At 56.7% G+C, this 11,677-nt stretch overlaps 2 protein-coding genes across 2 annotated transcripts; both read right to left on the bottom strand.

Annotated features, from left to right (window-relative positions):
• On the bottom strand, positions 249–1,229 carry LOC110390065 (avidin-like). The gene is made up of 4 exons (XM_021381238.1): positions 1,094–1,229; positions 781–994; positions 489–609; positions 249–421 (listed from the first exon to the last, which is right to left on the bottom strand). Exons 1-4 carry the CDS (start codon positions 1,163–1,165, stop codon positions 388–390), a joined length of 441 nt encoding a protein of 146 aa, XP_021236913.1. The 5' UTR covers positions 1,166–1,229; the 3' UTR covers positions 249–387.
• Positions 1,879–11,671, bottom strand: GBA2 (glucosylceramidase beta 2). The gene is made up of 17 exons (XM_021381237.1): positions 11,488–11,671; positions 10,264–10,355; positions 10,026–10,141; positions 9,719–9,937; positions 9,092–9,331; positions 8,637–8,739; positions 7,481–7,634; positions 7,275–7,400; positions 7,012–7,196; positions 6,743–6,847; positions 6,345–6,452; positions 6,018–6,169; positions 5,824–5,930; positions 5,549–5,691; positions 5,345–5,460; positions 2,717–2,908; positions 1,879–2,636 (listed from the first exon to the last, which is right to left on the bottom strand). Exons 1-17 carry the CDS (start codon positions 11,661–11,663, stop codon positions 2,409–2,411), a joined length of 2,562 nt encoding a protein of 853 aa, XP_021236912.1. The 5' UTR covers positions 11,664–11,671; the 3' UTR covers positions 1,879–2,408.

The following is an 11,677-nucleotide window of genomic DNA, read 5'->3' as shown; positions in this document are numbered from 1 at the left end:
TGCTGCTATCCCCGCTCTCCCAAAAACTGCCCCGAAATGCTGCCCTACCCACTGGCACGGAGAACATATCCCACTCTGAAGTAGCATGCTGTGCTGCAAGCAGCGCTTGTCGGAGGGCCTGCAGGGCTCTTGGGCACACAGAGAGGGTATTCATCCCCCAGTCAAATGCATCCTGGTTGCTGGTCCCCTGCCCATCCCCTCCTCTGAACTCATCTGTAGAGGAATAAGAAGCACATGACGTACAGCTCTGCTGAGTGCAGGAGGGTTTATTTGGCTCCTGGTGCAGAAGTACTGGGATGCAACAGGTGGGCAGCAGGACATGGTGAGGAGGCAGCAGAGAGCCCAGGTGCTGCAGACAGGATCATGAGGCGCAGGCAGTGCTCCCCTTCACTTGACACGGGTGAAGATGTTGGTGCCAACCCTGTGAGAAGAGGGGTCAGTGGGGTAGGAGTGGGCACTGTGGGGGTGGCAGTGAGAGCTAGGCTCACCTGACGGCCTTCCAGGTGTCCTTGCGGGAAGGAACCTCTTCCCGCAGCAGCCATACCACGTCCAGCATCTCCTTCCCGCGGCGGTCCACGAAGCACTGTCCCACAAAGACGGTGGTGGAATCTGGAGGTAAACCAAGGGCTGAAGCCAGGGGAACAAAGACCACCTTCTCTGATAGACAGACACCCTGGGTGCCCTGGGCTGGCAGAGATCCCTATCAGGCCCTCAGACAGACAGACAGACCCCCTGGGCAGAACTATCTGGCTACCTACGGCCATGCTGGTCCTGCCGTACCTGCAAACTGCCATTGCACAGTGAAGCCAAAGGTGGGCTGCTGCCCCTTGTTGCTGGGGGGCTGCTGGGCCCCTTGCAGTGGTGACACCAGAATCTGCTTATTGGTGGTTGTCACCACTGTCTGGTAGGAGCCAGAGAAGGTCCCAGCTGCATCCAGGGCTGAGATGGTCATGTTGGAGCCCAGCTCGTTCCTCCACAGGCCCTGCAGCTCGCACTAGGACCAGAGGACACAGCAGCGTGTCAGAGCACAGCATGGCCCGGCACGGCACAGCCACAGCCGCCCCCCAGCACCACAGCCCCCGGCCACCCTCACCTTCCTGGTGGCCACAGGGCTGAGGCCGAGCAGGACCAGGCCGAGCAGGAGGCGGCAGTGGAGGTGCTCCATGGCCAAGCTGCGCCCCGCCTGCAGCTCCAGTCCTGCTCAGACCTGTTTATAGCGGTAGGAGCTGCGTGGGGCCCCCGGGCTGCCTGCCAAGGGTCACCAGCAAGAGATGGGCCACCACCTGCAGTGGCACAGGGGATGTGGTGACGCAGGCATTGCTACCACAGCACTGTGCGGGGGCACAGGAGAGGCACTGGGAGGCCATGTGAGGGCATGGGAGCCAGAAGTGCTGCCTGAAGGGATGTGACAAGAACTTGAGTGTGGCTGCAGCAAAGCGTTACTGGGAGGAGAGTCAGGAGCAGTGCCAGCGCCCCAGCATTGTCACCAGCCTGGGACAGCAGGTGAGGGATGTTGGTGCCAACCCTGTGAGGTCAAAAGGCAAGATAGAGGTGCCCCACCCCAGCACTGAGCAGCCTTCACAGAGAACGAGGTACGCTGTCTCCACCAGGCCACTGCTTCCAGCCTGGCCTCCCCCTGAGGCTCTGCAGTCATCATCAGTGCCATCAGCATATGACTACAGGAGCCACAGGGCCCTCTGGCCTCCTTCCCAGCAGCTGGTAGCAGCCCCCTGTGGGGCCTGGTAACATGTCAGAGCCCATGCTGGTTTCTTTGCCTTCTTGCAGACGTAAGTGGGGAGCTGGCCCACACCGCAACCCTATGTGCAAAACCCCACACCTGCACCCACACACGCTCCAGGAAGCACAGGAAGAGGGATGGACAGCTGAACAATAGTTTATTAAGAACTTAAAACAATTAATTCTCTAAAACCTGCTCCCCTGCCCACCCCAGCTCACGGCACGGTGCCAGACCAGGCCAGACACTGTTGGTGCTGGGATTGTCACCAGCCAATGGTGATTGTCCCAGGAGGGCCCCCCAGCTGCGGAGTCAGCCCAGGGAGCTACACACTACAGCATCTATATGTCAGTGTGGGCTGCATCGTGTCCCTGTCACATTCTGCAGGCCACATACCCCAGGACAGATCTTGGGGCATAGGAGTCCTGCAAGAGCCCTGAGCACCGGGGAGGGGACGGTCACATATCCCCATCCTGTCCCCTCCTCTCACCACAATGGTGACAGGACATACACGTGCCTCTGGTCTCCTCCTGTGCAGCACAGGGGCTGGGAATCCCCCAGAGCAAGGGGCAGAAATGTGGGGGCCAAGGAGGTATGAAAGAAAACAGCAATATGAGCATTCTCAAGAGAGGGAGGCACAGGGCGAGATCCCTGCAGCTCTGTGCCACCAGTCTCACAGGTGCAGAGGATTCTTCTGGGGTGGTGTGGGGCTCCGGGCCTGGCGGGCTTTGCTCTCCAGGGCCAGCTGCATGCTCCAGATGCTGAGGGGCCGCATGTAAGCCAGCGAGCGGTAGACTTTCTTCTCGCAATACGCTTCAGGGGTCTGGAAAGCCATGCCGAGGTGCTCCCACACCGTACGGTAGCAGCCCTCTGCTGTGTGGAAGCCTTCCTGCACCAGTCCCTGTAGAAGAAGGCTGCCATTTTCATCTCTGTGGCATTGAGATTACACATGTCAGCTCACCCCCTTGCACCCGCACTTACCTCCTGGATCATGGTGGCAGCCAGAGCATAGACAACACCAACCCACACTTCACTGGACTGCACACTGGAGGTGTCAGGCACGCCATCAGGCCGCATGCCATTCACAGCACCCATAGTGCCACCTGCAAAGCTCATCACATTCTTCTCAAAGATGGTCCTCAGTGCGCTGAGGATGTGGCTCTTGGGGAAGACCTGCATGGTGAGAGTGCCAACAACTTGGTGACCAGGACCTCCAGAATGACATTTCTCATTAGGAACACATCAACACTGCTTGCTGGTGAGTGAGCACCTTAGGAAAACACCATGAAAAAGGCCTTTTCCCCCAAAAAAAAAGACAGAAAGGAGAGGCAGAACTTCACGCCACCCTTCCTGACGGAGCCTAGTGGAGCCTAGTGATTCCTCCATGACTCCATCTCACTCCTGCTTTGGGGCTTGCTTTGGGGACAGGCCAGCCACACTCCTCAGACTTGCTGTATTTGAATTTCCAGTCTGCACTTACGCTCACTGCTGATGTTTTTCAGGCTATTGCCAACTCAGAACCCAGGCTTTCTGCTGGTTAAACTGCTATCTCACCCCCATCATAGCTACTTCATGTAGCTAGTGTAGCTTGCACCATCTACAAGAGGCATTACAACACCCAGAAGAGATGGGACACAGAGCAGAGGTGGCCAAGAGAGTGGGACAGGGATGCTGGAGGGGAAGGCTGTGGCACAGCCAGGGTAGTGACACAGGGATACATCCTGCAGCTGAAAAGTGGGACTGTGAATACCAGAAGACTGATTAGAGTACATGTTGGAAATCCTATCAAAATTGCTGATCATGGAAAATTGCCTAAGCAAACAGGAGATTCAGCTTCAGCTTTGTGGAAGGAGAAAAACTGAGCATGGTTTTGACCGATTTCAGACAGACTTCAACCCCTTCAAATTTGCCATTAGGTGGCAATGCAGGGACTGTGCCCCTGACCAAGGGTTGAGACGAAATGAGAAAGCATGGGGATAAAAGGTTGGACTGTGACACATGGGATACCTTGTGATTATGGCAGGAGAGACTTGAGACTTTTACCGCTAGCAAAAGGCCTGTGAAAGGTCAGCAGTGCTCACTGAGCAAACAGTCACTTCAGGAGAATAGGGAGGAAAAACAAGTTATTCAACAAGCCAAGGCCAAGAGCTCACAAGAGCTATGAGAACAAACTGAAGCACCATGCTGACTAAGCCTTCGCAAAACAGAACAAAACCAAAACAACCTGAGCATGAAAACGCGTGCCAGTCAAACAGCAAGGAGAACTGCATAAAGATGGAAAGCCTCTGCACGTAGCTGGAAGTAAATAATGCTTCTCCATGGTACTAAAAGCTAAAAAGTCATAAAAAGGGTATTGGGATAGGAAGTGAGGCAGTTTGCTTGCCTGGCCCCTGCACAGGATGCACTGACTTTTTGCGTATGTTTGCTGCAAATGTTGAGGAAGTGGCAAGCATGGTGACATGCCACAGGAGCTTGTGAAAGGTTGGCAGAGATAACCCGGCAACTTCTGCAGACTTATCGGGGGAAAGGCAGCGGATCGCTTTATCCGTGCTAAAGCCAAGCATCTGATACATGTTTTCCAGTGTGGACCTGGAGATAAGCAGAAAAGCTGTTTGGGAAGCAGTCTTCTCCAGCAAAAGTTTTTAAGGCAGAATTTCTTCAGTACTGAGGTGGCCAATTTGTCTTACTTTGCATTTAATTACTGACCTGCACACACAGCAGGAATGCATTAATGAAGTTACAAGCAGGAGCACTGCCAGCAGGGCAAGGGATCAAAATACATGGAAAAACTGGATGACCATGGTAAACAGAGAGAGAAGTTCATCAGTGCAGCCTTCAGCAAGCTCAGAGCTCACCAGACAGCAGGGGACAAATGACACCTTAAGCAACAAAGTCAGACATCAACAAAAAACATAGCCGAGATCTCAGACTGTGCCAGGTTTACCATTTGCATCTAAAAAGGCTGTTTGAGTATTGCTGCAAAAGGCTGGAGGGCACAGCTAGACACTGTTTCCTCACTAAATCCCATGGAATTTGGCATACTGTGCTCTCAGGGAAGAAGCTTTTGCATATCCTTTCCCACCACAGAGAGCTCTGCTCTGTTGCAGCGGGGTCTGACAACTTCCTTGGTCTTAAGTAATCCACAGGCGTGCTCTCTGCTGCCACGCTGTGTTATAGTACTACATTACTGATCAGTGTTCTTACTGCCTCATCACACAGAGCAGCCTTCAGCCAATTCCTCCTTTGTGAGGAAAGAGCTGTGGGCTTTAGGGCCCCAAATCAATCTCCATGTCCTCCAACACTCATTTAGGACTTCAAACTGGGCAACAAACAGCACGTGGAAACTTTTATGTATATTTTCACTGGTTTCTAAGCAAACACCATTTTGCTGAGAGCAAAGCCCAGCAGGACCCTCCTAGCAGCACGCCAGGCTTGACCAAGGTTACACACTCTGGTCGTGCAGCCCATTTCTGGGCTGATTTCCATTTAGCGCAGTGATGTGCATCAAGCCACCTCCACCCAAATGCTGCCCAGTGCACACCAGCAACTAGCAGTCAGCCCACACCAGGTGCTCACTCTGCTGAGCTTTCACATCCCCCTCCTCCTCACCTCCAGCTCCTTCTGGTCCAGGCCACATGCCCCCAGGAACCACTGCCCTGCACACTGGTCTGACATGATGCTGCTGGAGGTGCTGCTCCCGCTGCTGTCATAGTTGTAGTACTTTCCTGGAAAAAGCAGGAATTATGGTATACTGACAGCTGCAGCTGGCGTGCTGTTCCACCCCTCCTAGCCTTCCCACCAGCCAGCACACACCATTCCACAGCAGCCTTTCAAATGACTCCTTGCCCTTCTGCAGGATGGCACCATACTTCTGCCGGGTCTCGGTGTCGCCCAGCACCTCTGCCATCTCACACATCATCCGGACAGCTGCCAGCCACAGCCCACCACAGTACGCACTGCCAGAACAAAAAGGACAGCCGTGCTGGCAAAGCTGGACGCATTGCACAGTGCACTGCTGACACATGGGGAGCATGTCCCCAGCTCTGAGCCACCTCCTACCACCCAGCCCACACCTCTGGCCTGCTTACCTGGCCCCGTTCACCACCCATGCATCATATGTCTGGTCAGCAATGCCCCCGTTCTCAATAAGCCCGTCGTTGTCAGTATCAAACTTCAGCTCCGACTCCATCACAGCCTGCAGGAGGCAGTGGGTGGTCATGAAGTATTCCTGCTGCGTCCCTCTCTGGATGTCTCCCATCTTCTAAGGACCCTCCCACAGTACCTGGCAGACTGGCCACATGTCCTGCAGGTACAGTGCATCGTGCGTCAGGTAGTAGTCACGATACACCTGCAGCACAAACTTCAGGTTCAGGTCCTTCCAGTTGGCAGTGTCGTGCATCAGATAGGCATTGACTCGCTGCCAGGGCTCATCATCTGCATGAGGACAGAGCAGATACAGCAGTGCAGCAAGCAACAGCCATCCCCATGAGGTCCCAGAAGTGCTAAAATCAAGCAGCACCCAAGTGGCACACTGCACCCACTGCCACCTCTGTGAGCAGCTGTCCTGCTGCTGTTCAGCATCTCTGTGCATCCCTTGCATGCCCCTCACCTGGATCCCCAATGTCGTGGGGTACCACATTCTTCAGCTTCACCTGGGCCGTCTTGCCACATATCAGGTACTGCCGTGGCTGCACATCCTCGTTCAGCACTGTGACAGCTGGAAGGGTGTGGGGTGAGGGATATTAGAAAGGCATCAAGCCCAAGCCACAGGCATAGGCAGGGCTACCAGTGCCCCGCTGTGCCCTGCAACATACTGGGAGACACCAGTCTGCTCCCAGTCTCTTCCAGCAAGGACATGTCGCACTGCTGGGGGAGATGCTGAATGGCATCAGTGGGATGAGATTTGCCAATCGCAGAGCTTAGCAAGGAGCTGGAAGGCAATACCAGCCCTTCAGCACCAACACTTATGGCAGAGGCCAATTCCACAGCACCGGCCAGGCAACTCACCAATGTCATACTGTAGGCTGATCTGCAGCTTGGGCCACAGCATTACAAGGGCAAAGGATGCATAGAAGTGGACATCATAGGTGTTGTACATACGGTACTCCTGCCCTGGAAGCAGCAGAGAGGCAGTGAAGGAGGGGAGACATGGAAGGACAGGTCTGCCTCCCTGTGCCATGCTTCATCCTGCAGGGGTGCGGAAAGCATCCTCGGAGCAGGTAAAACAGGGAGGGTGCTCTTGGGACACGTGGGAGCATTGCATCCCAGTGAGTTACCTTCCAGATAAGCAAACCTCCCGTACTCCCGCAGGACAGGGAAGAGGTGGGACATCTCAGCAGCCCCCGGTCCCTGCAGGTCCTGAGGGAGGCAGTCAGGGGGCAGGTCCAGCCAGATTGTGCCCCCATCCGTCATGAAGTACAGCTCATTGAACAGGGCTGACTTGTACCAGGAGGGCAGCTGACTGCAGAGAGATGAAAGCTCAGCCAGTGACCTGGTCCCTCTGCCCTCTGCCCAGTCACTATCCCCCCATCCACCCCACCTGTCCTCCAGGATGGGCTTCTGCCATGCTTCAATCTTCCTCTCCCACTCTTTGTAGTGTGTCAGGGCATAGTGTGACAGCGCAGGTGCTGCATCCCCATTGCTGCCAAAGAAGCGTGTGTACCGCCTGCCAACAGGAAGTTTGGGCCAGAGCTCAGCTCAGGGGTGCCCCAAGGAGCTCCACCAGGCTGTCCCCAAACCACCCACCTGAGGTGCAGTTTTTCCTTGGAGCCAAAGTGAATGCGGGGCATGTCCCACACCAGGGCCAGCTCCAGTGTCCCATGGCCCCGTGCGGGCACCATGCAGCTGGCGCACACCGCAGCTGCTGTCATTTCTCCTTTCTGGGTCTGCTTGCTTTTACCTGCCAGAAAGATAATGAAAAAAAGGTTCACAAAGTAACCAAGGAAGCCTACAAAGCCTGAGGGATTGCTGCCTCAAAGGAACAAAGCTTTTTGGTCCCCCTGCAACATGGAGTGTACACCTGATGCATTTTGGAGACAGCACTGCTGTGCATGAGCAACTGCTTTTTGCAACCAGGATAGAATACCTGCCATGGGAGGAGAGGTCAAAAGGAAAAAAAGGCATGCAAGCAGAGGGAGAAATGAGGCAGGGAAGCCAGCAGGCACGCATGGAATGGCCCTGTCACCCAGGACTATGCACTGCCAGCACAGGCACCAGCACTTTGCGGTGACAGCCATTGCCTCCAGCTTTCTAAAGGGTGCTTGAACAGCACCTGCATTTTAAAAAATGTCCTCAGGCAATTGCGTAATTATACACTGGTCCCAACATGTGTACCAGGTAAACTCATTAAGGCAACAATTTTCACAGAAGCATAGATCCTATGATAACGCCTGCACACATGAAGGAAAACCACATCCCCAATAGCCCAGAGAGCTCCAAGTGCATCTGCAGACAGCAGATAGGAGCCTTCATTTTCCTGAAATATTTAGGCAACTGGTGACATGAGTCAAGCTTCACAAAATATTGCAGAGGTTCAGTGCCAGCATTACAAATCTGTCAGCACTGTTCTCTTGGACTCGCTCAGCTCTATTGCAGCAGCAGGACAGCACAGACTGCAAGGTGTCACCCTGCTGGAAGGCAGTGAGCGAGCAGGCAGCTGAGGATGACGCAGAAGTATCAAGGAAATTCCAGAGACCTTGAGGAAACCCTCGTGGCAACAAGAGGGCAGCAGGTTACACCAGCTTCAGAACTCAAGAGCTGCTAAGTGCTTCCTAAACAAATCAGAACCAGCTCAGCTGGCAAATCTGGCAGCATGAAACTGTGGAAGGTGGCTGGGCACCACTACAGCCACACAGCAAATCTCAGCCCATGCTCCCCCCCAGGCCTCTGAGACAGCACTCACCAGTAGGGGACTCCAGCTTGCCATCCTGCAGGAGGTCCTGCCACACATCCCTGCCTGACCCCGCAGGGTCAAAGGCAGTAAGGTGAGTGATGACTGTGCCAGCCTGGGGATAAGGAGAGCATCAGGAAATAGCTCCCATCCCAACGCAGCAGGTGATGCAATTGGATCACCCCAGAGTACATCTGAAGCTGGAACTTTCTGGGGTGGGCAAAGTGACCCACCACCAAGGCCACAACCATAAGCTTGGTCTCATGCTGCCCATCACCACCACACCCAAGTTCTGCTTGCCTGGCATCATGCAAGCCTCACCCACTGCTTTACTTGCTGGAACCCCAAACAGGTGCTCCAGGAAGCCTGAAGCCACAACCTGCTCCCATCCAGCTCCAAGGCTGTCCCCAAGCTGGGGACCACCCCACAGCCACCAGGAGCAGCACAGCCCCCATTCCAGCCCTCACCTTCTCCCGGGCAGCCACGGCAAAGGTGAAGGGGTTCACAGGTGTACAGTGGTGCAGCAGGACGCCGGCCACCCGCTCCCCGCCATCCTGCAGGGCAAAAGGCTCATTCCAGTGCCCCCCGCTCCCATCCCCCTTCGTGCCTGTGCCGTTCTGCAGGGTGAACATGATGGAGACATCCACAGGCTCCTCACTGCTGTTCTCCACCTCCCAGATGAACACTCCAACGGGAAGGCTGGAGTCCTGTGGGGATACAACATAAACATGAGGGCAGGGAGTAAGCAGGACACACTGTCAAAGCACTGGTAGGAGGGGAACAGAACAGCTGCCAGAGCAGAGCACACGCAGCAAGGGATCATTCCTCTCAGCACTGGGTCTGGCTGTAAGAAACCCCACAGCAGCTGGCACCAGGGATGGGATCTTAGGACAGAAATATCAGGCTGGGAAAGAAAATGAACAAGGAGGGAAGTCTGGCTGACAGCCGCCATGCCTTAGCAGCACCTGTGCGGCACTTCGGGAGCACTGGGACCATTGCCATGAAGATAACACATCACTCCCCAGTTCCTTCCTTGAGCTACTGCAGCACCCCAGGACACAGGGGTGATGCTTGAAGAACTGTCACCTCCTCACCTTGTAGTCATGGGGGATGACCGGGGAGATTTGGCGGCACGTGAGCACCACGTTCTGCCCTGGCAGCTCGTAGACCATCCAAGCGCGGGGGTACAGTGCATGATAGAAGGCATAGCGGCCACAGTAACCCCAGTTCCAGCCCTGCAGAGCGCTGGGTTTCTCCACAGACAGGACCTGCTGGTAAACAGTCTGTCCCTTGCGGCGCAGGCACACTGTGAACTGGGAAGGAAAGGAGCACAGGGTAACAGGGTGAGCCCCAAGGCAAGGGTCACGGTACTGCAGGGGGACAGGTGGCACTGAGCCCTACCTGGTCAGCGATGACTGTCTCGTAGTGGTACTTCCCAGGGTTCAGCTGCCAGCGGCAGAACTCGCCCCGCCAGCCGCGGGTGATGGTGCCACCACCGATCCCACCCAGCGGGCAGCCTGGTGGATGCAGAGATCAGTGTTGCCCCATGCCCCAAGCAGCTCCTTCCTGGCCAGAAGCACCCAAGGGCCAGGAGAAGGACAATGCCTCTTACACCACCCCATGCCCGATCCGGGCTCACCATAGATCTGCTGCAGAGGGACGGCACACAGGAGGTCGATAAAGGCAGATTTCTTCTCAATGCGGGTTTTCTTGTACCACCACCTGAAGTACCTGCAAGGAAAGCAAGAGGTGTGACTGCAGGTAGGAGCCAGCACTGCCGTCCCTCGTCAGCCCCGCAAGGCAGCAGTGCCCATCAGATAAACCCTTGCCACGGAGCTGGCCCCAGGCAATGCCCTCTCACTCCACTGCTCACCAACGGGCTGCTCTGAACCCTGCCTGCTGCCCCCAGCACACAGGCAGGATGAACACACCTGCCCCACCTCAGCAGTGGGTAAAGGCTTTTCCAACAAATCTGGAGGCAGCAGCAACACTGCGCTTGGCTGTATAAGGACAGCACACAGAGGTCGGGAGAACCGGCCCATCCTGTGCAGTCGCTGCCACTATCTGTGGCCCCATCACTTTGCTTTGTGGAGGTGCCCCGGAGCGAGGAGCAGGGGGAGCACAGCAGATCCCCACCTGCAGCTTTCCCAGCAGCGCACAGCACAAGTGATTGAGATTTTACAACCAGCAGGAAGCCTACCTGCTCTGAGCCACACCAGGTCCAGAGGGCATTGCTTTCTGCTCAGCCTGGCACAGAGATTAAGCCTGCCCAGACAGCTCCCAGAGTGCCCTGTCACCGCGGCTGTGCCACCGGTGCGTGCACGGTCACCCTGCAGAAAGCTGCAGCAGTTTTAAGTCCCACACTGCATCCTCCCTCTGCACCAAGGCCACGGCACGGAGCACGGCACGAGGAAATGGCCAGCCGTGACATAGCCTCAGGCACGTCCCCTGCACTGCGCTGGGCTGCGAGCCCAATCCTTCCCGGGGACGCACGGCAATTCCCTCCCGCTGGAAGGAACCTTTGCCCCGCGCACGTCTTGCAGATGGCAGCGGGGCCGCCTCCTCTCCCTGCGCAGAGCCGGTGCCGGCTGTTCCCGTGCCCCATCTGCAGCGCGGGGACGCGACCTCCCGGCCCCGGCGGGGGCAGCTGGCGTGGGGTCGAGCGCGGCAAAGGGAGACGGGACCCGCGGAGCGGGTGATGGCACAGCCGCTGCTCCCCTCCGGGGGCTGGAAGGCTCCGGGGCGGCCCCTCTGCACGGCCACCCCCCGTCCCCGTGTCAGCCCATCACGCCCCTCTTACCCCATCCCATCCCCAGCGCACCTCCCGCCCCCCAAGCCTGCCGCCGGCGCCCCCGCCCCGTACCGCAGCACCAGGCCGACATGCCGCAGGACGTCGCGGAACGGCACGTCGCCGGCTCCGTACGGCTGCCGCTGCTCCGCGAAGCGGTGCGCCAGGCACAGCCGCCAGCCGGCGGTCGCCACGCCGCGGCCCCGCGCCGACCCCTCGTAGCACAGCATCAGCGGCCCCGCGTCCGCCATGCTCCCCGCCCGGC

This window comes from Numida meleagris, chromosome Z, assembly GCF_002078875.1.
Source record: "Numida meleagris isolate 19003 breed g44 Domestic line chromosome Z, NumMel1.0, whole genome shotgun sequence".
Classification (NCBI taxonomy): domain Eukaryota; kingdom Metazoa; phylum Chordata; class Aves; order Galliformes; family Numididae; genus Numida; species Numida meleagris.
The sequence above is the reverse complement of the archived record's forward strand: the minus strand, read 5'-3'. Positions and strand labels throughout refer to the sequence as shown.